The sequence below is a fragment of the Macadamia integrifolia genome, chromosome 13, assembly GCF_013358625.1.
Source record: "Macadamia integrifolia cultivar HAES 741 chromosome 13, SCU_Mint_v3, whole genome shotgun sequence".
In the NCBI taxonomy this organism is placed as follows: domain Eukaryota; kingdom Viridiplantae; phylum Streptophyta; class Magnoliopsida; order Proteales; family Proteaceae; genus Macadamia; species Macadamia integrifolia.
The window spans coordinates 9,776,647-9,803,895 of NC_056569.1; the positions used below are offsets into that span (position 1 = coordinate 9,776,647).

Genomic DNA, 27,249 nt, shown 5'->3' on the forward strand with positions numbered 1-27,249 from the left:
GGACTTATAGGCTATAGCCCCCTCAAGTTGATTTCCATGTTTTCTTTTTTTTTTTTTCCTGGATAGACGATATTCCATGTTGGACAGATAAAATAAATTTTCAATGCTAAACCCATGTGCTTTGATGGATTTTACCATTGATATCCATTTAGATCGAACCATAGTAATATTAATTTATCAAATAATTGAATCGTTTATTATCTTGATATATCTTCAGCTCCTATTTTTGTAGTGTCGTTTTTGCGGTTTACACCCATATAATTAGGGTTACGTTCTATTAGGCAAATAAGTTTGGGTAGGAAAACTCAAGGTCTGGTGGAACCCTTGAGTGAGGCATTCCACAGTTGTTATGCAACATATGGGGTATTATTGACCATTCATAAATGAGGGGCAGTTCCTTCGTGAGGTAGGAAGGAAAATTTCCCCCTACTTTTTTTATCCATTTTATGTATTCTAAATATAGTTTAAGTGAACCCCAAGGAGGTAGCCGAGTTGGTAAAGGGTCTTCACCTTAGTAAGCGTGTAATTCTGAATTCGACTCATCTTACTTTCTTGGGGCCACTCACACGGGGTGTTTAGTGCTCTTCACTGCTTTCAGTGAAAGTTGAAAGGTTCTCATTCAACCCTGATATGACCCAATCCATCTACATTACAAGATTCGCTCCATCTAAATTGCAAGGTCCACTCAACCACATAGTGGAATCATGTCAAACTATCCTGCTCAAAACAGACAATTTCGAAGACTCAAAATTGAAGCAGGCTAAATGTGGCAATGACCATATGCCTTTGATATGAGAAAAGGGAAAACAAAATAAAATAAAAATGAAGGTCACCAAATGCATTGTGCCAAGATCTAATCCTAGATTAATTATAAATATTTTATTGAAAAGAAAATACCTCATTTGAACAACTTTACTTTGCTAAGCTTACCAAAGAAACCATTTATTTTGTGCCATTTTGGAATGATATTGTGGCAATTTCGGCCATTTGATAGATAGTGCATAGTCTGAATTATCCATGTATCAAATTTCATATCCTAATTCAATCAATTACTATCTCAAATATTGGTGTGCATATATACTTTTACGATACATCAACCACTACTGTGCACTACGAACATTAGGATAGCCTAGTGGTGGTAGCTTCGGCTTGTGGAGTCGGCACCTAGGGGAGGAGGTTGTGGGATCGAACCCTGTCGTACGCATTGTGTGAGTGTGTATGTGTGTTTTCTTATTTATTCTATACCCACCCGTGGGTTGCCCAGATGGTTAGGGCGAACTGGGGATTGTGTGGATTAGGCGCACGGTCTTAGGTTCGATTCCCCATCTGTGCATCTACTATTTAAGTGGAGATCATGGCGGTAGGTTGCTATGCTAATCTCCCCGAAGATTAGTCGAGGTGCGTGTAATCTTGAATTTCCAAACCTCAAATTTTCCATTTGTCATACTTTTGGGCCTCATCTGTAACAAATATTTGGGCCTCGGCAGGTCTATAGGAAAGCTTTGCGTTAGTAGAAAAATCAATCATTAATTGATAAATGGATTGTGTTTATAAGAAATCGTTAAGCAGTGAGTTTAAATAGAAGAATCACATGAAGGTAAAGATGTTATAATTGGTGTTGGAATCAAATAGAATTCTTACCTAATGACATGTGCCATCACTAATAATGCACCTGTGCTTGCGGCTGCAATCACCAATCCTAGCTTCATCTTATTCTTCTTTACAAAAAGAACAATAAGTAGTGGCAGTAGAGCTCCAACTATGGGTGCAAGATAAGAGTACCTTGTCACCACCTTGGATGAGATGGGGAAATAATCTCCTTTCTTGCTGTCCTCGAGGATATCTTTTTCTTTCTCATGCAAAGCTTTACTTTGTCCCTGCATATGCATCTTCATCTTCATCATCTGAAACATCTTTGCAGATTGGACGGCATCAGGCATTACCCACACTGAATTAGCCATCTTGCACTGATCCACTGCTGAAACATCAAATCACAAAGATAATTTATCATGAAATTATTGAGAAACAAATGCTCTGCTTTTATCTAATATGTAAGGCAATGACTCTTTCAAAATGTTATGTTTTAATGGATGTATCTTGATAAACTTATGAAGTATTGGCAATGCTTGACTAACCCCTCTTTAATTCTAGTTAATGATTTTGAAGAAGCTAAACTTTGAGCTGCTTCCCATCATGGAGAGTGACACTCCAAGCACTCATATCTTATTTGAAAAAACGTTGTGCACAAAAAAAGTATTAAGTTTTCCTTTACATGGTGATGTGAAGCTATGATTGGACTCTGGGTACTACATTTTTTATTCTCACCCCTTATTGGACTGTAATGATTTTTTTTAGGTTTTTCTTTTCATTATTTGTTCTACTCAATTTTGTCGATGTTGGCCATCTCATATCGATTAGAATCATTTGTGTTTCTAATCTTACATTAAATTTTCTAGGAGTCGAACACTTGACCTCCCTACTCTGATACCATGTTTGCTATCATTTCATCTAAAAACTCAAACTGTTAGGGAAGGGCAACGTCAATGTATATATCATCACTGCCCCACATGTGCATGCCAAGATCCCATGGTCCTTGCACGTGGAGCTCATGTGGAATTTCTGTCGTGCTGCACGAAAGGAGAATAAATGTCAGGAAAACTCTTCCAATGCATTTCCCAGAGTCTAACACTTGACGTCCCTGCTTTGATTCCATTTGCGCTACTCTTTCACCTAAAAGCTCGAACTATTAGATCAACAGGTACTTCGTCCTATTCTTCCTCCTTCTGTCTTATTTTTCATTTCTTCTCCTATCTTATTATTCCTTTGTTTGTTCCTGTTCCTACAACTGGCAACCCATCTTATGATAAAAAAGAAAATTGCTTTGAACTCCTTGATAGAAATCGATTGTGCTTGAAATTTTGGGGTTTGAATCATTACCCTAGGGAAATTTGAAACTCAGGAATCCAGACCCAAACAATACATCCACTGAGAGATTTCAACAGATATCAGAACAAGCCTGAACTTCTACCGCCAGATTTCTCTTCAAGTCGATTTTGCTCACATATGGTTTGATCTTTGAGTCGATAATCGCCTGCTTTTGGAAGGCCTAAGGGTTAAGACTATAACCCTACAATCTCTAGTCCAAAAGTGAAGTGACGAAGAAGATTTTCCCTCCTTTTCCCATCTGTTCTACTGTGGCTACTGTTCACACTTCTGTTAGAATCATGGAGCAGAAACATTGTTTCTCTTATTCTTATTATTAAAGACACTTTAATCTGTAAGATCAAACACCAAGAAACACGAATAATAAAAAGACAATAGATTCGTACGACACAGAGATTTAACAAGGTTCACACACTTCTAAGTTCTCTTACAGTTTGACCCTTTCACTTGCTACTTTCTATATAAGGTGCATATTTGCTTCTGAAATTATAAGATTTTCACTGATTTTTAGAATTGAATTATTTGTTCTTTGGTGGGGCCATAGTGATCCGATTTAAGGGTTTTCGACCCGAGATCTCATCATACCACAAGAAGGAGACCCTGTTGCATCATCTCTGTCCCGTGGCACCTTCCTTGTGGTGTTATATTGCAGCAGACCTTCAGTCCACAACAACTCCTATTCTGGCCATCAGAAATAGCCATTGTTTTGAGGGTGGGATCCTCCCCTTGAGACATTCCATCGACCATAATCTCAGCCCCAGCTAATTGTTAGTTTTGCATTGTCCTTAATAACTAATTTCATTTCTTGCTCCTATCTTTCAATCTAACCATCAGTTTTGATGGCATACTTGGAGAGATGTATCCAGCCATCAATCCCAACCCTTGACTATAATTTGGTGTTGATCTGACCAGAAGTTTGTTAGATCTTGGTTGTTGCTAAATTAGGCCTACTTTCTATTTTTCTCTTTCTATTGTAGAAACATATCTAACCCTTGGATCATCCTCAAACTTCGGAAGTATTGTTCTTCTACCTATTCCCCACATTCGTCCAGATTCCCAGAACCTAGGCTTGATCTAAGCCTTGTTTCCTCGGCCATTGGTTCTCTTTTGTAGCTGGAAATTATACCCTACAGTACTACTTGTGGGTTGGGTTTATTACTTGTTGTTTTAGTTAATCCAGCCCTATTAAAAACTTTCCAATGAAATACAAAATGATACAAATTTAATCAAAATTCTACAGTAACCAAAGCATGAAAGCTCTCTTCGTTTTTTGTGAATTCCCAACTTCTTCTTCTTCCACACCTTCATATGAACATAACATAGTACATTCTTTATCTCTCCAATATGAATTCTTCATCTTCCACATCTTCATACGAACATAACATAGTACATTCTTTATTTCCTCAATATCTTCATATTACTTTAACTAGCTCAACAATGGATCAAATTGAAATATCGGGTCTACTTTATTTGGCATCATTTTCACAATTTCACTTCATTTAAGAAAAAGGAATAATAGAAGTGTAGAATCAATGAATACACACATATATGATACAATTCAAGAATAAAGAAACAAATAACTTTTCTAGACAGAGAAAAATAAAAGCATATTCAATGCAGTATTTATTTTCTAATTGTCCACCTAATAGTTTGGTTAGTATTTCTCTTAAACCTTTCCTACAGTTACTTCAGTGCTTGTGCACTGCCAGTCAAAGCTTGTCATTCAATTGCGAAGAAATAGAAACATATCTTGGCAGTTGGCACTACGTCTGTCAAAGCGATCCAATGCATCATACAGTAAAGCTGCAGTTAGTGTACTTCCAATCTAAAATAACGGTAGAATCTGGAACTCATTGTAAGTATTCAATACTTGTATTTGTAACGATCCTCACTCCGTCACACTCTGGGACAAGAGTAATAGGTTCATCATATAGAGAGCGCATTGGTTCTCCATAAGGACCCACCATCAAAAGCATATAATCCCAATAAAGTAGCACACTGTCCATTCCACACCAAGCTAACTGCTCTGGAGGCAAGGTTGACGGCAATATGAAAGTAAAAAAGTAATGTGGCCCAGTAACTTGTTGCAACATGTTAAGTGCAATATACTATTTAGGATGCCATCAAAACCATTCTCAACAAGCAATGCTAAATACAACCAAAACAAAATTTTCCACTATTCCTCAAGGAAAAGAAGAAGTAAACAAAACCTTTTAATGAAATAAAGGGGACAGAGAGAAAGGCAATTTTGCAGAAGAAAAACAGAAAAACATAATTGAGGCATGAATAAGTTGCAAGTTGTCATCCAATATATGGATAAAAATTATGTGGAATTCTACCAAGAGTTACCATAGTATCCTATTGAACAAGATTCAATGATGTTACAATCCAATGATCAAAATGCAAGTTTTCACTATTCAGGGCTATCTCGTTCTATTTTTTTTTTTTTTTTTTTTGCAGAAAATTTCAAAACTGACCTCACAATTATACTCAAAAATGATCTTTGAGAAGTCAGTAGAAATGACCAGAATCAGCCCATCATGCGTAAACGAAGCAATCAACTTCCCATTCCGTAACACCACCATTTTTTGCAACGGACCCCCCCCATCCCCAAGCTGTTGAATCAATTCCTCTTCAACAAGCAAAACCTGATCATTTACCGCAAGAAGAACCTCCGCATTCCCTGACATCGTATAATGTGGCTCAATCACCGCCATACAAATCGGCAACTCTTCAATCGCCGTCTCAGCAATCTTACATGGTTTTGGATTGTTGAAATAAGGAATCAGAAAATCCGCCACCCTTCGGTGACACAAACCATTCCCCCAAAACACGCACTCAACCACATTCTGCTCAAAACACTCCTTACCTATGGAGATGTTTGGTTCTTGGAGCTTTGCGTGGATGTTGTAATGGTACATTGTGTAAAAACGCAACCCTAAAACGATGCAAAAGATAATGAAAAAACAATAACAAGCAATGCACACAGATTTACAAGGTTCAGCAAGATTGCCTACGTCCCTGGCAAGATGAGATCCTGCTTCACTATCAATAGAGAATAAGGTTACAACGCTCGTCTGTCACACCTCTTAGTATTGCTTGCATTACAGAGAAATAAACTCTCGTTACAAATATAGAACGAAAATCTTAATCCGAAAAGTACACAATTGCCCTCAAATAAAAAATTTGAGCGGGGGGCTCCTGCCCCCTTTGCACCCCCACGGATTACTAACCGGTAGCAGGACCGTGGTCCTACCTATCAAGGCGTTGCACCAGTATTCCCTGGATTAAACTATGACGGAATATAAGACATTATACACCAACAATCTCCACCTTGACTTGAGTTCTGTTGAGCCTCCTGTAAAGATAACATGTAGACGTCTTCATCCTCGTACTTCATTAGAGGTACAAACTCGCACCTGTTTGGTGCGTCTCATCTTCAACAATGAGTAATGTTAATCAAGTCTAAACAGGACTCGAACTTCTCTGTAGTAACTGGCTATTTACAGGATTGAGATATGTATGAATTTTTCTCAAGTGAATACTGCCTTCTGACACAAGCTCCCTGGCCTTGTGAAATCTCACATCAATATACGTTGTCCTTGCATAAAACACCTGATTCTTTGCAAGATGTATGGCACTCTGACTGTCACAATATAACACTATACCTCCTTGCTCTAACCCCAACTCACGAACCAGTCCAGCCAACTAAACTCCTTCCTTGGCAGCCTCAACAGCCGCTATGTACTCTGCCTCTATAGTGGACAATGCAACTGTAGACTGAAGCATCGCCCTCCATGAAATAGGTCCACCAGCCAATATAAATACATACCTTGTAGTAGACCTCTTCCTATCTAAATCACCAGCATAGTCAAAATCAACATAACCCGTCAATTCTGTGGAACTTCCCTTGCCACTGAACATAACACCTATATCTTTAGTCTTGCTCAAATATCTGAAGATCCACTTAATTGTATTCCAATGCTCCTTCTCTGGATTACTCATGTATCTGTTAACAACACTGACTGCATGAAACAAATCCGACCTACTACAAACTGTAGCATACATGAGACTCCCAACTGCGCTAGCATAGGGGACCTGAGACATGCTCCACCTCCTCATGTGTTGTAGGGCATTCCCTTTCAGATAAATTGAAGTGGCTAATTAACGGAGTGCTAACTGAATTAGCATTTTCCATGTTGAAACGCTCTAGTACCTTTTCAATAGATCTCTTCTTAGTTACCTAAAGTTAACCTGCATTTTTATCTCTAAGAATTTTCATGTCAATGATCTCCTTTGCAGTACCAAGATCCTTCATCTCAAATTCAACACTCAATAAAGACTTCAAAGAGACTATCATGTTTATTCTTTGCAACAATGAGCATGTTATCAATATAAAGCTTCAGCAAAATAATGAAATTATCACTTGACACTTTATAATAAGCACAACTATCATACTCACTTCTTGTGTAGTCAAGTTTCATCATATGAGAATCAAAGCACTTGTACCACTGCCTAGAAGATTGTTTAAGACCATAAAGCGACCTCTTAAGCAGACAAACATGATCTTCCTTTCTCTGCACCTTGAAACCTTCAGGTTGCTCCATGTAAATCAATGCATCCAAATCATCGTAAAGAAATGCAGTATTCACATCAAGTTATTTAAGCTCTAAATTATACATGGCCACCAAAGCAAGTAATACCCGGATCGAACTGTGTTTTACCACTGGAAAGAATATTTCATTGTAGTCTATCTCCTCCTTCTGTACATAGCCCTTGGTTACAAGTCTGGCCTTATACCTTTCATGCTCCTTCTCAGATGCTACTTCTTTCTCACGAAAGACCCATTTACACCTAATGATTTTTCTTCCTTTGGGTTTTTCCACAATCTCCCAAGTCTTGTTTTTCTATAGAGACTCAATTTGTTCCATCATAGCTGTCATCCATTTATCATATTGTGTATCACTCAAACCATCATGGTAGGAAGATGGATCATTTATACCTACAATGGGGGCATAGGCAACCATGTCCTCAAACCCGTATCTCACAGGTGCTTTGTGAGTACACTTTCCTTTGTCCTTTGCCCTTTGCCACAGTATAGAGAACTTCTGCTGCTTCTTTTTGTCCTGGTAAATCATTGGATGACTCATTCTCTCTTGTTGTTTCTGACTCACCTAACTCCACATGCACAGTAGAACCTTCTTTATTTTTATCAACTGCTTGTGAATTATAATTTGACTTCACCATATGAGACTCATCAAACACAACGTCCCGACTAACCATAGCTTTCTGTGAACTTGGATCCCACAACTTGAATCCTTTTTTTAGTCTAACTTGGAACACTGCTCGCTCTCAACATGCATATAGGTTGGACAACCAAATATTTTTAAAATATAATAATATATTGGTTTTTCTGTATATACCTCTTTAGGAATTTTACAATCAATTGCCTTTGATGGAGACCTGTTGATGATGATACATTCTTTATTCACCGTTTCTGCCCAAAATCTCTTGCTCAACCCTGCATTCAGCCTCATACTCTGAGCTTTTTCTCGAAGTGTTATGTTCATCCTTTCAGCTACACCATTTTGCTGTGGTGTCTTTGGAACCGTAAAGTGAGTGTAATATCTTCAGCTTTGCATAGTTCTAGAAATGGCTTGTACGTGTACTCCCCTCCATTATATGTTCTCAAGTACTTAATTTTCTTTCCTGTCTTCCTTTCTACCTCATCCTTTCATTCCTTAAATTTAATGAATACCTCACTTTTATGCTTCATGAAGTAGATTCAGACTTTCTTTGAATAATCATCAACAAAGGTCATAAAATATTCTATCCCACCTTTAGATTTTGTTGTTGAAGGACCACATACATCGCTATGTACATAATCAAACACCCCTTTACTCTTATGTTTTACAGTTTTGAAATTATCTTTGCATTGTTTTCAGAACACATAATACTTGCAAAAGTTCAGTTTATAAGTTTTTACTCCCTTCAATAGTTTTTTTTATGAAGCTCCATCAATCTTCTTTCTCCCATATGCCCTAACCACATATGCCACAGATAGGTATCATCTGTATTAGATCATGTATCTGTAGTCACAGATGTTCCACTTGCAATAGTGTTCCCTATGAGTCTATATAGGTTTTATGTTAGTTGTCCCTCTATGACAATCATAGCACCCTTAATAACTTGAAGAACTCCATCTTCTGCTATGTACTGATAGCCATTTGTGTTAAGTACCCTCAAAGATACTAAGTTTTTCCTTAAGTCTGATACATGTCTCACATTTACTAAAGTTCTTACTATCAAATTAAATATATTGATTTTGATAATGTCTATCCCAATGGTCTTGCATACAACATCATTCCCCATTAGGACAGACCCACCATTATATGGTTGATATGTATCAAACCAATGATTATGTGAACACATGTTATATGAACATCCAGAATCTGAAATTCAAGAATCAGAAGGTTGATTCTTACCTGATGATATAGAGAATACATCTCTATCATCTCCATCTGAACTGTTAACCACGCTTCCTCAGATGCCTTATATACATCATTTTTCTTCAAGTCTGCCTTCCGTTTCAAGCAATCTCTCTTCAGATGACCTTCCTTCTTGTAATAATAATAAGAGACATTTGTCATTGTCCCTTTTGATTTCGATTGACTTTTTCCAGATCTCTTCTGAATTGATCTCCCTCTTTCCTGCTCCTTATCACCTCCAAAAAACCTTCTCCTTGAGATTTTGTACTACTGGCCTTTTTCCTTGTATCATTGGACATGAGGGCAGCCACGACTTCATCCATCTCAAGGGTCTCCTTCCCATACAAGAGAGTTATTGCTAGGTGATCATATGATTCTGGGAGCGACGACAACAATAATAATGTTTTGTCTTCATCCTCGATCTTAACCTCCAAGTTTATAAGTTTACGTATGATCTGATTGACCATGTTAAGATGCTCTAATAGATCCATACCTTCCTCCATCTATAGAGAATACAATTGCTTCTTCATAAACAATTTGTTCGTTAAGGACTTCGTCATGTAGATGTTTTCAAGTTTCGCCTATAACTGCGGTGCAGATTCGATACCCACAATATATTATAGGACATCATCAGAAAGATTCAATCGAATAGCACTTACCGCCTTTTCCTTCATCTCTCCTCAATCTTCGTCAATAATTTTTACGTGCTTCTTCGACTTCCCTAATAACGTTTTCGCCAAACCTTGTTGTATAAGAAGATATTTCATCTTTTGACGTCAGAGGGTGAAATTATTCTTCCCATTGAACTATTCAATATCATACTTGACATTCGATTCCTTCCCTGTTATCATGATAGTAAACCCTAGAAAACGAAAACCTAGAACTCTGATACCAATTTGTAGAAACATAACCCTAAAACGTTACAGAAGATAATGAAAAAACAAGAACAAGCAATGCACACAGATTACGAGTTTTGGCAAGATTGCCTACGTCTCCGGTGATATGAGATCCTGCTTCACTATTAGTGGAGAATAGAGTTATAATGCTCGTCCCTCACACCTCTCAGTATTTCTTGCATTACAGAGAAAGAAACTCTTGCTACAAATATATAGCAAAAATCAAAATCCAAAAATCACACAGTTTCCCTCAAATAAAAAATTTGAGTTGGGGGCACAGGCCTCCGCCCCCTTGCAACCCCCATGACCCACTAATAGGCTAGTGGGACCGCCATCCTACCTGTTGAGGCATTGCACCAGTACTCCCTGTATTAAATTGTGATAGAATACAATACATCGTACACCAACAACATTGTGTCGTCCTAAATGACACAGACTATAGTCTAATCGTTGATCCATGCCAAACCCACGAGACTTCCACCTAACTTAGGTGGAAGTCTCGAGAAGCTGAACTCTGGCACAATTGAAGATGCGAAGGGATGATTCTGCTTATAATTAAGCGATCTTGGAGTGGTCACAGATGACTACGATGGGTCCTCCGAAGGGAGCATAGGGCTACCTTGTTGTGATTGAGATCCATGTGCTTCTACTGCATTATGTAGATCTTAGGTTTACGATAATAGTGGTTGTAGAGTAACTGCCATTCTACAGCTACTGATACAGCCACCATTGAAAATTTCTAGAGGTTAGAATTTCAGGGTTTAAATTATCAGAGATATCTTGCCATTAGCAGAGAAGAACAAAACGTGTTCATATTTTCGAAAGAAAAGTGAAGAAAAAAAACCCTAGAATCTAGTATGTGATTGATGATTATCAAACCACAGACTCCATCTCTAATGGTTAATCGCCAATTTCAAAGTCAAGGAAGGAATTGGGAAGAGAAGGAAAAGGTATTTGTGAGCTAAAATGCACCGTGAAGATGTGACTGGGAAATTAATCGGTTTCCTTCTTCCCTATAATTGGCATTGGCTAACTCATGAGTCCTGAGCTGAGTCTCCTAGTTTCTGATTTGTGGCTCACGAGTCACACTCACATCTTTCTAACGTTGAAACTATCGATCCAGTATGATGAACCTAGGGGTGTCAATTCTAAACCTGCACGGGTAGGCCCGACTGAGCCTGACATGTTTACAGTCTGACTTGGACTGACCTTGAGCCTGACATGTTTATTAATCGGGCATTCACGATGCAGGTGGCTAGCCTGTCGGGCGCCTGACCAAACCAGCACATATATAAGCCGTACTTGAACTGACTTGTTGTAGCCCAACCCAGCCCGACCCCTTTAATACTACATAAAATTCCTAGTTCTCCACTACTAGTAAGAAACTAATTAAACTTTCTTACTATTTGCTTTGTAATAGGGTTTGAAGAACAACCATAATCTCATATCACTTCTCTTCTTTATTAAAGAGTTGTGTCACATATTTCTGGGCCTTCAACCCACTTAAGAAAATAATTTTATAGTAAGCACGTTTAAAGACCATTTAGAGCTCGTTTAGACTTAAATAGGTCCATAGTTTGGTTAAGGCCTGATTAAGGTCCATTTAAGGAAGCCCGATTAAAGCCCAATTGTAAATCGTACTATGCCCCCCACAGCTAGGCCTGTTTACTTAAACGGGCCTTCACGGTGCTAGGCTTCTAAGAGGTCAAGTCCATTTAAGCCCGATCGAGACCGGGCTGGCCCGACCAATTGACACCCGAAGATGAACCTATATGGGCCACATAATGAGCCTATGTGGATACCTCCATTTAAGTCAATTGTGACAATAGTAATGGGAGAATAACCCTGCTAGTTTAGTGTGATACACAATTATTCCATGGTTCAAACCCTGCTTATTAAGAAAACTAATATGATACATAATTGCGTTCCATGCTTTAATCCGTACCTATTAAGAATCAAATATACTGACAGAAACACTATAATGTCCCAGGTCCCAGGTCCACAGTCCACAGTCCACGGTCCACGATCCACCTTAATAAATAAATTACTCATTTCAAAAAAAAAAAAAAAAAAAATCCCAGGTCCACCCATTTGTTGGCCATCTTCTTCCTTCCAAAACCATCTCATCCTCTCTGATTCCCGCCAAAATCCTCGAAACAAAGGAAAATGTAAAGATGTGCTTTCAGTTCGAGGATGGAAGATGCGCCTACGCCTTCGATGGTTTTACGTCTTCTTAGTCGCACCTTGAACCGCACTCGCACCGAAAAGCCCTTGTTCGATGGATTCGACTATCAAGAAGAATGGAGTGAGAAACGGAGTCAGAGTCTAACACAATGAGAGAAGAAGAAATATGGATTGGCCTTTACTTCGGACCTGGCATAGGTGATAGTCTAATTAACGGTTACAATAGTGGGAGGTCCAGATTTGGAACTGTAAGATTATGGGAGGCCTCCTCTGATACTAAATGTAAGATTTTGGCCTACCTCCATTGGACCGTAGTAACTTACCATCGTTGGATATTGGTGTAATCCTCTTTTGTTTTTTTCCTTCTCTTTGACAGATTTGGTTTGAGCAAATATCTCATACTCTTAGTCAATCTATTTTCTATTTCTTCTCAAATTACCTCCTATGATACCAAATATAAGATTTTGATCTACCTCCTCTTGGACCGTAGTAACCTGCTATTGCTGGATATTGGTGTGATTCTTTTTTTTTTTCTTCTCTTTGATAGATTTGATGTGAGCAAATGTTTGACTCTTAGTTAATCGATTTCCTATTTCTTCTCGAAAAACCTCCTCTGATACGAAATATAAGATTTTAGCCTACCTCCTCTTGGACCATAGTAACTTGCCATCACTGAATCGATCTCTACTTTGGACTTGGCATGGGTGATAGTCTAATTGACAGTTACAATAGTGATAGGTCTAGAGTTAGAACTGGAAGACTATGGGAGGAACCTCCTCTGATACTTACAACCAACTACATCACTTTTTTATTTAATATTAAATTAAATATGCTAATTATGACCTATGTGGCAACATAAGGTCACATCAGCCAACAGGAACCTCCTATGGGTGATAGTTTTAGCGCTAAATCTCCCTCTCTTTTTTTTTAGTCTATATATTTAATGAGATTCCTTCATCATCTTCATTATTGATTTTCAAAAATGGCTTCCAAAGAGAAGAAAACAAGGCTCGAAGATAAAGAAGAAGGGGAGGGAGAACTCGAGAAAGAGATGTTGAGATCTTGCCGAGGCAATGTTTCTACAGTCGGAGTTGTCAGAGTGAGAATTTTTGGAGCCGAAATTAGCAAAGCGGAATTTCTAGAGCCGAAGTTTATAAAGCCGAAATTCCCTCAACTTCGCTCCTATCTAGAGTTTGCATATGAACATGAGTCTCTCGTAGGCGAGGAGAAGGTTGTTGTTCCTTTATTTTAACGGAGGAAACTTTGGAATAGGTTCGGGGGAGGAGAAGCCTGCTAGGTTTATTTTTTCCATGTATAGAGGTGTTATGCATGTGAATTCATTAGTTGACCATCTCATTCCACAGCGTAAATTTACCAGTGATACATATATGAATCCAAATTTGCTGAGGTAAAGTTTTTTGAATCGGAGTTGTTGGAGCCAGAATTTTTGGAGCAGACGTTCTCTGAGGTAGAATTTTCAGAGCCAAAGTTTGCAGAGCCGAAATTTTCGTAACCAAAGTTTACATAGCCAGATTTTTCAGAGCCAAAATTTTCGGAACCAAAGTTTGCAAAGCCAGAATTCCCTTAACTTTGCTCCGATCTAGAGTTTGCATATGAACATTAGTCCCCTGTAGGGGAGGAGAAGCTTGTTATTCTTCCATTTTAATGGAGGAACCTTTGGAATAGGTTCAGGGGAGGAGAAGCGTGCTAGGTTTAATTTTTTCCATGTATAGAAAAAATAATGGCTTCTCCTCCCCCGTACCTATTCCCAAGGTTCCTCCATTAAAATAAAGGAACAACAACCTTCTCCCCCCCTACGGGAAACTCATGTTCATATGCAACCTCTGGATAAGAGTGAAGTTAAGGGAATTTTGGCTTTGCAAACTTCGACTCTGGAAATTCCGCCTTTGCTAACTTCGGCTCTGAAAATCCCACCTCCAGGAACTTCAACTCCGAAAATTCTCACTCAGACAACTTTGGCTACAGAAACATTGCCTCAGTAAAATCTCAACATCTCTTTCTCAAATTCTCCCTCCCCTTCTTCCTTATCTCCGAGCCTTGTTTTCTTCTCTTTGGAAGCCATTTTGAAAACCAATAATAAAGATGATAAAGGCATCTCATTAAATATATAGATTAAAAACAAGAGAGAGAACTAGCACTAAAACTATCACCCATACGAGGTTCCTATTGGCTGATGTGACCTTACATTGCCACATAGGTCATAATTAGCATATTTAATTAAATATTAAATAAAAAAATGATGTACTTGGATGTAACTGCCTATTTACCATAATTGGTGGGGATAGTGCATGTAGTTAAGATAAATAAGGACCCTATGCCCTCTTTCTATTTTATGTAATTTTGTATCGTCCCATTGAGAAGGAAAGACTTGAGAGAATAAATAGGAATGAGATTGACTAAGAGTGTAAAACATTTTTCAATACCAAATCTATCAAAAAGAAGGAAACAAATAAAAGAGTATCTCACCCATATCCAGCGATGGCAGGTTACTACGATGAGGAGGTGAACCAAAATCTTACATTTGGTATCAGAGGAGGTTCTTCAAGAAGAAATAGAAAATAAATTGACTAAGAGTGTGAGACATTTACTCACACCAAATCTGTTAAAAACAAAAGAGGATTGCATCAATATCTAGCAATGGCAGGTTACTACGGTTCAAAAGGAGGTAGGTCAAAATCTTACATTTTGTATCAGAGGAGGTTCCTCCCATAATCTTATAGTTTCAACTCTAGACCTATCACTATTGTAATCGTCAATTAGATTATCACATATGTCAGGTCTGAAGTAGAGACCGATTCAGCGATGGCAGGTTACTACAGTCCAAGAGGAGGTATGCCAAAATCTTACATTTGGTATCAGAGGAGGTTCTTCGAGAAGAAATAGAAAATAGATTGACTAAGAGTCAGACATTTTCTCACACCAAATCTATCAAAGAGAAGAAAAAAAAAAAACAAAAGAGAATCACACCAATATCCAATAATGACAAGTTACTACGGTTCGATAGTAGGTAGACCAAAATTTTACATTTAGTATCAGAGGAGGTTCTTCGACAAGAAATAGAAAATAGATTGACTAAGAGTGTGAGACATTTTCTCACACCAAATCTATCAAAGATAAGGAGAAAAATAAAAGAGGATTACACCAATATCCATCAATGGCAAGTTACTACAGTCATATAGGAGGTATGTCAAAATCTTACATTTCGTATCAGAGGAGGTTCCTCCCATAATCTTACCGTTCCAACTCCGGACCTCCCTATTGTAACCGTTAATTAAACAGTCACCCATGCTCGGTCCGAAGTAGAGGTCAATCCATATTTCTTCTTCCCTCATTGCGTTAGACTCCGACTCTGACTCCGTTTCTCACTCCATTCTTCTTGACAGTTGAATCCATCAAATAAGGGCTTTTCAATGTGGGTGCGTTTCAAGGTGCGACTGAGAAGACAATTGCAGTGAAAGAGTGAGATTTCATTCATCTGTTTTGAATTTCATTGATATAAATAAAATGATAATATGATAATACATGGTAGTGAAAGAGTTTCCATTCCTTTTTTGTTTTGAATTTCGTTGATATAAATAAAAGGAACATTATTATCATATTATCTAAACATAACAAGACATCACATACCCTTGTAAAACTAAGATTAGAGATACAAACTGGAATAATTTTTTAGGGATAGTTGAATAAAATCACATTTACTGTGGCTCCGTTTGTTTCATTGTGAAAAAATTTTCATGTAAAATTATATTTTCCCCTATTTGTTTTGTAACTTGAAAATTTTTCACTCAGGTAAAATTTTACCAAAATATTGGCTTTTATTGGAAAATAGCTAGAAAATTTTATGCCTAAAATAGGCGGAAAACAAGTCAGGAAAGAATTGCGTTCTTCCCCGATAAAAACGAGTCTCTCACGTTTTGAAGCTGTGAGCGTCGTCTTCTTCTTATTATTCTAATCTTCTGTGTTTTGTTAGTTTTCTTCACAGTTTCATTTCATCACCGATTAGTTAAGTTCACAACTTACTTAAATTTCTCAAGTGAGAGCTGACAATTGTTGAGAAGTTCTTTGTAAAATCTAACCTTAAAATCAAATTCAGAGTGAACAACCGTTTGCTGGGGAGTCTAGATCCCATTGCAAGAGACTAGGATGCAGAGCTGAACATCTTCAGGAAATTTGCAAAAGCAAATTGAGCTGATGAAGAAGAAAGAGGAATGGTAGTTTCTTCATACATTCTGGGATCTGCATCGTCAAACTTTGCCATATTTCTTCTTCTCGGAATTGGCACAAGAGAGATCTGAAAAGGGAAAGAACAAGAGAGAGAGAGACAGAGAGAGGTGGTGAGATGGAGTTGCAGAGGTGCATAAGTAAAACAAAAAAGAAGAGAAAGGATAGGGGAGACAAAGGTATTTAGGAAAGGGTGCTGGTAATTTTCTGGGAAGATTCTCGGAGACTCTCTCTCTCTATCTGTACACAAAAATGACAGATGAGAGAGAAAATGGTAAAGCTTTTACATTTTCATTCACTCCCAGACCAGATGATGTCTCTCTTTCTCTCTCTGTATGAATGAGTTAATTACACATTATGCCATTTAGTTGTGTATGACCATATAATGTACAAGTAGCGGATCCACGAGCCCCAAGGAGTTCCAAGCCCAAGCCCAAGCCCAAGGTTGCCATTGAGTGTGCTCTTTGTGTCGGGAATGCCATGGTAACTTGCAATCAGTTCCATCTCTTTTGTTTATTGTAGTTCACAATAGTTCATATCTTTTGGTGTGCCTCCTTATTCTGTTTGCTAGATATTCCTTCCTCTTATCTTCATCGATGATTTTTTTTTAAATTCTTTGGCTTTATATTAGGGGTTATGGTTAATGTAGATATGTGGGGTAACGGGTTGTCAAGAAGCTAGCTGTGAGAGTTTTGTTTTTTGATAATAAACTGTGATAGTTGAAATCAAAGGAAAGTATTTTCCCTCTTGCAAACAAATGTTGGAAAATAATTCAACAAGTCAAATTTTCCATCGAAAAAAATGGAGTCTGCTAGAAAATGGGTTCTCTCCAGATGAAATTTAGTTGCTGCCCGGGTTGCAACTAAGTATTTGCAACCCCTGTGACAGCCAAAGAAATGGAATCTAAAAGGGTATTTTGAAAAATACCATAACCGAGGAGAATATTTGTGAACCCTAGGGGAAGTGAATTATTCCATTTCTTTGCTAGAAGGGGTTGTTGTAACTCGGGTGCACCCAATTTTTTTCCGGTTCTTTCCTACATCTGTAAATCCCTTTGTACATCTATATCGGTTTTGTCCTTATTGTGCAATTCTCTTTTGTTCCACCAAAGATCTTTGGTCCAGGCTTCACACACACACACACACAGAGAACTCACTAGGAAAAAGTAATCAGTAATCGAGATGGTGGAAGAGGAGAGGAAGAAGAGGATGGTGGAGTCATTAGGATGGCTAACGGAGTCTTCTGTGATGCCGAAGAAGCATAAGGCCATCAAAGGCATAGGCACATCTTCCTTCCTGGAACTGAAGGCACATCTTTACAAGTTCCAAGAAGAGGCCCAAGAAGACCGAGGAATTAGCCCCTGATGCAGAATTCCACCGAGCCAAGAAGAAGATCGTTACCCAAGATGTATTCGCATAGAAAAACTCCGGTGTAGAATCTCAAGCTACCAAGTACTTTATTTGTTGTGTTTTGTATTATTTTCATCATTTTCTTTTGTGGGTAAACTTTACTAAGCAATTTCTTCAAATCTTAATTCATTACAATTCTATGTCAAGGACTTTCTTAAGAATGCTTTTGGGTTTACATGAATTTGAACTGTGGATTCTCTGAATCTCTCTAATTCATTGATCGGAATGGCGTAGTTGTAGGTGTAGGAGTATTTATGCATCAATGAGGGAGAGAGGAGAGTGTGAGGAGCTGTTTATCACTGAAATGTATATCCCTTGTTGATGTTAACTATTATCAATTTTTTACTAAAAAATAAAAAATTTATCAATATGGTCAAGAGAATATATATATTTTTTTTTACAATTTCGTGAAAGTTTTTCCTCCACCCCTGTTGGAGGGTTTCACCCACCTTCTTATTAATCCCTCTACAATATAAGGTCAGAAATACCCTCAGGTCCCATCCAAGCACTCTCAAGCCCCACGGTAAAGAAAAGTTCTATCGTCGTGGGTGAAGAAAAACTCGATACTATAAAATTCTTTGGCCCATAATTTTCTTTTAATTTTTCCCAACAGAATAGGTTTTATACAAGCATCATAGGCAATGGGCTGTCAAAAAAGCTCACCCAACCCGAACCCATCAGAGTCCGGACAAGGCCTAGGCTGGACTATTCAATCTGTAAGGTGAATTTGGGTTGGGATTTTGAAGCCCGACACCGTGTCAGGCTGAGGCATTGGGTTGACCATGGTTCAACCAACCTGGAAATATTGTTAGTTAATGGTGTTAGAAATCTCTTCTCTTTACAAATGGCATTGGTTTTTATATCTAAACCCAATTATTAAAATTTGGGTTTAATTATGTGCTCGGTGGCGCGATGGGGACCCAAACAGAAATAATTATGATAAAAGTTTTATTATGTTAAAGAAAAAAGTTTTATTATCGAATAAAAAATTTATTTAAAGACAGTGCACTCATGGGCTATAGCCCCCTCAAGTTGATTTCCATGTTTTCTGTTTTTTTTTTCCGGATAAACGATATTCCATGTTGGACAGATAAAATAAAGTTTGTATGCTAAACCCATGTGCTTTGATGGATTTTACCATTGATATTCATTTGGATCGAACCATAGTAATCTTATTTTATCAAATAATTGAATCGTTTATTTATCTTGATACATCTTCAGCTCCTATTTTTATACACTGTCTTTTCGAGGTTTACACCCATATAATTAGGGTTACGTTCTCCTTTCAAACCCCTTCTTCTTATGCTTCGGCTCTGAAATACGGTGAGTGAAGAAACCCTCGTTGCTCGATCATTTCTTCCTCCTCCCACTTCTTTCTTACTGTTCTGCTTTCTTCGATCCTCTCTCTTCTTCTCCCTTCCTCATTTATCCCTCTTGGTTCGTCTCTCATCAGCAGCAGTAAATCGGATTTGAAACGTGGTGAGTGAAACCCTCATTGCTTCAAGGAGGGACTGCTTCCAAGTTTCAACAGAGCTTCAAATCTATGGTACGAGAAAAAATCCTGACAATAAATTATCAAAACCTGAACCGAGATAATCAAATATAAAGAATATATCCGTATGATCTGAGGCATCAAATTGCTACCCCATCTTTTTCTACTGTCTTCATCCCTATTGACCCACTATTCTGAATTTTGATAATTTACCATTTCCTTCTTTCCCTGAACTGATTGTATCAGAGACAAAGAAGAAAGAGAAAGAAAACTGAAATACAAAATTGAGAAGAAGTCAACTAGCACGTGTAAGTGCTTGTCAAAAGAGAAGAGGTAATTGAGTCAAATCCTCAAAGAAAAAGAAATTGGGGGAACAGTGATTGGGAAAAGCAAGAACATAAGTTCTCACATCGGGTGCCTGAGGATCGAGATTCAGGTTAGGGCGAGTACATCGGACGATTTGGCTTTCGATTCTCCAGGAGGGTATCAACACAGGTTCATTGAGAACTCCAATAGCGTTTTCTCGGGGGAAGGGCTTGTTAGAGGAGAAGATACCATCGACATGGTGAGCTTCAGAAAATCAAGGGTATGTTACCTTGTTGCATGCAGGAGATGAGGTATCCAAGGATACCGCCATGCGAGATCTCTGAGAGTTGAACAGAGAGAAGCCTCAGGGCCTTGGGCTGCCGACAATCAAGCTTGGTGATGGGAGAGAGGGCTTGAACGGGAGCAACAATTTTGACCCGAAACCCATAAACCAAGAGACCCGAATCCTCTCTTTCATTGTTCGTCTTTGGATTAACTCAAGCCACGTGTCAACAGCCTAAAGTATCTCCTCCGATCTCCAATTCTCTTTCGTTCCACCAAAGATCTTTGGTCCAGGGTTTACATACGCAGAGAAATCAACAGGAAAAATTAATCAATCGTCGAGATGGTGGAAGAGGAGAGGAAGAAGAGGATGGTGGAGTCATTAGGATGGCTGACGGAGTCTTCTGTGATGCCGAAGAAGCATAAGGCCATCGAAGGCGTAGGCGTATCTTCCATCCTCGAACTGAAGGCACATCTTTACAAGTCCCAAGAAGAGGCGAAGAAGACCAAGGAATTAGCCCCTGATGTAGAATTCCACCGAGCCAAGAAGAAGATCGTTACCCAGAATGTATTCGCACAGAAAAACTCCGGTGTAGAATCTCGAGCAACCAAGTACGTTATTTGTTGTGTTTTGTATTATTTTCATCATTTTCTTTTGTGGGTAAACTTTATTGAGCAATTTCTTCGAATCTTAATTCATTATAATTCTATGTCAAGGGCTTTCTTAAGAATGCTTTTGGGTTCACATGAATTTGAACTGTGGATTCTCTGAATCTCTCTAATTCATTGATCGGAATGGCGTAGTTGTAGATGTAGGAGTATTTATGCATCAATGAGGGAGAGAGGATAGTGTGAGGAGCTGTTTATTACTGAAATGTAAATCCCTTGTTGGTTTTAGTAAAGCAAACACAGATAATCATCTTTTCTTGCGTATTGCCTTACATATCTAAAAAAGTTTTACTGCTAACCAGGCCTAACAATGGAAAAATAAATTTTGTTTCCCTTTGTTCTATTTTATAAGCCAACTTCGGCAAAAATAGTAGTCAAGGACTACTTCAAACGGTCTGAAGAATTTTACGTCAAATGGGAGTAATAGCTCAATTTGACTTTTTCAGTGGCTAAGAATGGGGTTGAAATCCCAAGATTCCTGGTGTTGGAGAAACTGGGTTCCTCTACTTAGGTCATCTTGGGGATGAGGTTTGTCATACTGTCATAGAAGGGATGGAACATTTGCAAGTCTAATCAGGTAGATGCACAATATGAGTTCCCTAGATATTAGCTTAGAAACTCAAAAAGTTATTCTGGTTTGTGATCTTACCGTATTGAGGGTGCCCCAGATGATGCTCATTGTGTTTCCTCAAAATACTTTGATCATCAGGGATGTTTGGATGGGTTTAGGTGCAGGAAATAGATAAAGTAGCCCCCGTGACAGTGACTTGCTATCTTAAAGACAGAAGAGGGTATCCTCCAAGTTGATTCTTTCTCCTCACTTTGATCTCATTCACAGAATCACTGAACAAAGTAATTCAAGAGGCAGAAGCAGAAGCTGTTATTTTATGGCATCTCAGTCAGACCAGGTGGCCTAGGATATGCTGTAATAATATACAGATAATTCAGTAATTTTGTTTAAAACTAATTATGGGTAGGTTCATTGTTTGATACGTAATTGGCTATGCTATAAGGTGGTTTTAGAATATGGTTCAATCTCAGCAATTATAAATGTTTGGCATTGGTGAAATTGATATTGTAGGAGAACTAGTCGGTTCTTAGGTTTTGTAAGATGGAGCATCTTGCTACCCTATGGTGTTTCTGCATTGGGGTGCCATGGTTTTGTGTTTGAATGTTTTTTGAAGTATTATCTTACAGCAAGTTTGGATGGTTAGAGATGGAACTCCCATGATTTCAGCATAGTTGCTTAATGAAGATAAGATTTAGCCTTAGCTGACGGTTTGATTTCAACCACAATATATGATTCCTACAGTTCATTTGAGACAATCTGAACGCTTTAGCTGGATGTTTACTAAATCTTAGCTGACGGATTGATTTCAACCACAATATATGATTCCTACATTTCATTTGAGACAATCTGAACACTTTAGCTGGAAGTTTACAACTCTTATGTTCATGGTGTTGGCTGAGAGCTAAAAGCATGAAATTCCTGTTAGACTGATAGTCTTCACACTATCCAACACAAAATTGAACCAATTCCTACAAGTTCTGATTTGTACGATATGAACTTACTTTACTGGAAGAAAAGGCAATCTAAAATTCTAAATGCAACAATATATCTTATTCATGAGACTGGCTAATGTAGTTTTAAGTTATAAACCAGCGCTAAAAACCAAATCGAAGCAGAGATAAAAAATTCTAGCAATAAGAGAAAAAATATAGAATGAGTAATATATCTTATTCATAAGACTGGCTAATGTAGTTTAAATTATAAACCAGCGCTAAAAACCAAATCGAAGCAGAGATAAAAAAATTCCAGTAATAAGAGAAAAAATATAGGATGAAACCAAGTCAGATCAGGCTGAAAGCCTGGTTGAGTCCTCCTTATAGAGGGTAGGAAGTAGGAACCTTGCTGAAAATCTCTGCTTGATCCAATGGCTGGAACTGAACTTATAGGGGATACCTAGTGATACTAGGAGACTGCTGAAACTGTCGAACAAGGGTCAGAATAAAGATCAGATTCCAGATTTATATGGCTGAACAGAATATCATACTATTGATTTCATACCCAACATCAGATCGTAATTAAACAGCATGTATCAATTTCAGGTTTCAGGTCTTTAAGAGCAATCGTACTCGAAGTAGGGCTGGGTTGATACTCAACGGAATCAGAAATTGAAAACAGAATATGGAAGGGTTACTGTCAATTGAATAGTTCTGAAACCAGAACTGAACTTAGCAATATAAAATACCCTAAATCCAGCAATCCTAGTGAAGGTAGGACTGAAGAATCATAGGAAGTTAGGAACAGAATCTGACTTCAGTTGCAGGAATTAAAACAGAGTTTGAAGAAATGAATTGCAACAATGGTATGAAAGAAACAATATGATGTAAGGTAGGATTCAGTTAGACAACTTAGACCCTCACTTACAGGAGGATCTTCCAAGATGACCAACATTCCAGGATTTTATCATTTCCAGCAGTACAAAATAATAGAAACTCTCATTAGTAGCAGTACAGCAAGGTATTTAACCATCACAGCTCTAACAATACCCAACAGTTTTCTAATAAGAAATCCAGCCACAATAGCATCAAACAGGCACAACTTCAAGTCTATTGCAGGTCACATAACAGGGTGAATAACCGGAAATCAAATAGTCCACAGAAATGGAAACTAAGTCATTCCAGATGGATGAGATATCCCTTTTGAGTGTACGGCCTTAAGGGTAGAATGACTCCTCAAAAATAGCCAGAACTAATGGCTAGATGTGGATATAGAACAGGTTTTCAAAATTAGAAACTAAATCCAGAATTACTAACTCAGTGGTAGAAGCTAATCCAGCCCTTGAAACAATATCAAACACTATCGAAGGAGGGTTTATAGGAGGGTAATTGAATACTATAATATGGCCTCCAACAGTTGCATGGATCTGCAATTCCAGTGGCTTGAAGATATCAGCAGAATATTCCAATAGGAACGGTGCTGCAGGTAGGAATGATGGTACAGTGACTTTACTTGATGCACTGGCCTGACGAGATCACACTTCAACTTTATAAACAGAAACAATAACACCCTTTTGTAGCAGGTTTTGATCACTCGACAGGACTGTGGTTGTAGTAGTAATAAAATAGATGAAGGAAAACAAAGATGATGATGAAGAAGGGATAGAGAAGAGAAGGGCATCTCTCCCATGGCCTCTCACCATAACTCTCACAGGCCAAGGGTGATGCAAATATGAATGCCCTTACCTGGTTGGACCAGCATGGCCAGCTTTGGAAGCCAAGAGCCAAAAAAAACCGGTCCAGCCTAGGGTTTTGGTCCAACAAGGGTTGGAAATAAAATTAGTACTTTACTTAGTATTTTATTTCATGCTTTTACTTTTCAGCTTGAACGAAAAAAAAAAAAGAAGTCGATGAAGAAGACTCTTCCATCGCCAATTGCAGCAGCTTTGGAGCCATCGCTGCTTGCCTTCATCAGAGTTTGGATTTGGACATATCAGTGCTCAATGTCCAGCCGTTTGGTTGCTTTTATTGATAAGGATTCTCCTATACCATATATTCCCGAAGAGCAACTTGGTTCTGACACAGTTGATTTAAAAGAAGAGCGTGCGCGAGGTGAAGTCAATGACACTCTCAGTGATGAAGACCAACATTCTTTTTATGTCATTTGTCATATGTTGACCACTCAGAAAGCCACTGACAATGAAGATTGGCGCCGCAGTAGTATTTTCCAGACTCGTGTGAAGTGTGATGACCAGTTGTTAACCTTGGTCATTGATGGAGGTAGTTGTACTAATGTTGCTTTGAAGACGTTGTCCGTAAGTTGGGATTGAAAACAGAGCCACATCCAAATCCCTACAAGGTTTCTTGGGTGAACAACACTAATCTCAAAATCACAGATAAGTGCTTGGTCACATATTCTATTGGTGGATTTAAGGATACAGTCCAATGTGATGTCCTCCCTCTGAAGGTGTGCCATATCCTTCTTGGTCGACCTTGGTTGTTTGACAAGAAAGTACAGCATTGTGGCTATGCCACTATGCCAACAAGACTATGAAGTTTCATCCTGCCAAAGATCTCCCTGAAATTAAGCTCAAGAAGATGGTGGGATCATTCCTCATTCAGTATATTCCTTCAGACGGTCTCCTTGGTCCTTTTCCTAACTTGACGGAGTCGAGTTCTTTTCAGAGGAGGAGAGTTGATGCAGATACAACTGCCCTTACTTAGCTGAACTAGCATGACCGGCTTTAAAAGCCAAGAGCCAAGAAGAACCGGTCCAGCCCAGGGTTTTGGTCCAACAAGGGTTGGAAATAAAATTTGTAGTTTGCTTGGCATTTTATTTCATGCTTTTACTTTCCAGACTTGAATGTAGGAGTAGGATTTATTTCCTTGCTTTGGTTTCCTTTTTATTGGTTGTTCCCTAGTTTAGGCTAGTTTCCATTTTAGTTAAGCTTCTAATTCTATGTCTTAACTTTTCTATATATTGACTGTAACCGATGGACAAGGGGAGTGATTTTGAATTATTGAATGAAGGTGTTGAGTTTGTGCACTAGTGAAGTGTGTGATTCCCCTCTTTTCCCCTCTCTACTCTGATTTTCCCTTTCTTCCCTACGGCTCTCCATCAAATGGACTCACTCAGCACCAGCACAAGGGCTTCTGTTTTTTAGCATCAAATCATGGGAGGATTCTCTTCCTTTTTCTTTATTAATAGCTTGCAATTATAGGGAGATAAAAATGGAAACCAGAAAAACAGAGTCCATACACAGCATTTAGAAGGCTTCCAGATTGTGCCTTTATCCCCCTTTTTATAATTATAAATACAAAGAAATAGAATCTGTCAAAAATAGAAACTCTACCCTATTACTTGTCCAAACAGAATTGACTCCAAATTATTAACTAATAAAATAATAGTAAGCAAGGGAAAGTTAACAAAGGAAATAGCAAGTAACTAAAACAGAAACTAAACTCTATCGAAAGATCCACCAAATCTCAACTAAATGGGGCCCACTCCACCAACATGCAAAGCTCCAAATGTGCTCCAGGCCACGGTAATTAATCTGGCCCATGTGCACCAGATTCTGGTTCACAAACATGGATCTTGGTTCTTGGACTTCTTCCTGCTGGTTTAGATTCTTAAGTCTGCATCATAATAGGAAAGTGCCTGGGATTCCCACTGCAAGGAATTGACTGGATTTGCACCAACTAGAACTTGATTTACACGAGGAAGAATCATTTTGACTGACCACAAAACCAAAGGAAAAAGCCAAAATTTATTCATCAAGTTATTTTTCGAAGCTATAGCCCCTTAACTTAAATAGAAGACTCAAAAACAAACTCAAACACTATAAAGGCAAGGACTAATCCAATCCTTAACAAATAAGGTAACACAAAATGACTAGGAAACTAAAATAATGAAGGAAATTGACTCAAAATAGGACTGGACTTAACTAAAATACTTAATAACAATTGAAATAAAGAAATAAAGAAATAAAGACACTTAACTAATGCTGTATGTCTAGTCTCTGCCCATATTTCATATTCATAGAATCCTGAAATTTGGCTCTCATCGAAGACTTGAAGCACAAGCTCTACCTCTTCAAGAACAAGAACAACATCATAAATGTCGATAATTTCTTGTGGACTGTTTTCAACTACTTCCTCATCTTCTACTATTTCGACTTTGTCTGCTTTGATCTCTTCAACATAAACCCTTTTCAGTAGAATCGTCTACCCATTGATCTTCCTTTTGTCTCTTCTTTATTATTACAGTTCAGTGTGATCACTTCAACTTTATCTTCAACGTCAGGCTCCTTTTCTTTTAATGCTTCTTTCATTTCTTCCTTTGAGGGTGCAATGTTGAGCTCAACTTGTGCTTTAACATTGTTGATATCTGACTTCCAACACTCCAAATTGTGAACTAAACTTTATATACGGTTGCTTCGGCTTCAAGTTCTCTTCAGGTTTAAATGCATGTTGGTGGTAATCTTGTCAAAGAGCGAGCATCCTTTGGATATGCCTTGATAAGTAATTGTTCTTCAACTCGTGCTTCATCTCTTCCCAAGTCCTAGGTTCATGTATTCTAACTTTGAGCCTTCCTTTATGGAATCTCCAACTACCTACTTATTCTTTGGTTATTTTGTGATATAGCTTAAGATGTCTGTAAGATTGGTGTTGATACTTTATGTGCTATGAGTGACAAAAAATAATGATACTTAAAAAAGGGATGACTTTGCCATCCACCTTCCTTGGTATCATTATTATCTATGACAAATCCTTATCAACCACAATAAGCTGCTATTAATCTCAAGGGAAAAAGAACTCTGTCTCTCCCTTCCATA

At 38.2% G+C, this 27,249-nt stretch overlaps 1 protein-coding gene and 1 pseudogene across 1 annotated transcript in view; one reads left to right on the top strand and one right to left on the bottom strand.

Moving 5' to 3' along the window:
* The window catches only part of LOC122058993, a 14,309-nt pseudogene extending 3,252 nt beyond the window's left edge, over nucleotides 1-11,057 (bottom strand).
* A 9,434-nt stretch (nucleotides 11,058-20,491) lies between these two features.
* Nucleotides 20,492-27,249, top strand: part of LOC122058859 (uncharacterized protein At4g18257-like) — a 15,542-nt gene continuing 8,784 nt past the window's right edge. Inside the window, exon 1 of the mRNA XM_042621558.1 lies at nucleotides 20,492-20,854. Coding sequence (XP_042477492.1) covers nucleotides 20,586-20,854 — 269 coding nt within the window. The 5' untranslated portion in view covers nucleotides 20,492-20,585. The remainder of the gene's footprint in view (nucleotides 20,855-27,249) is intronic.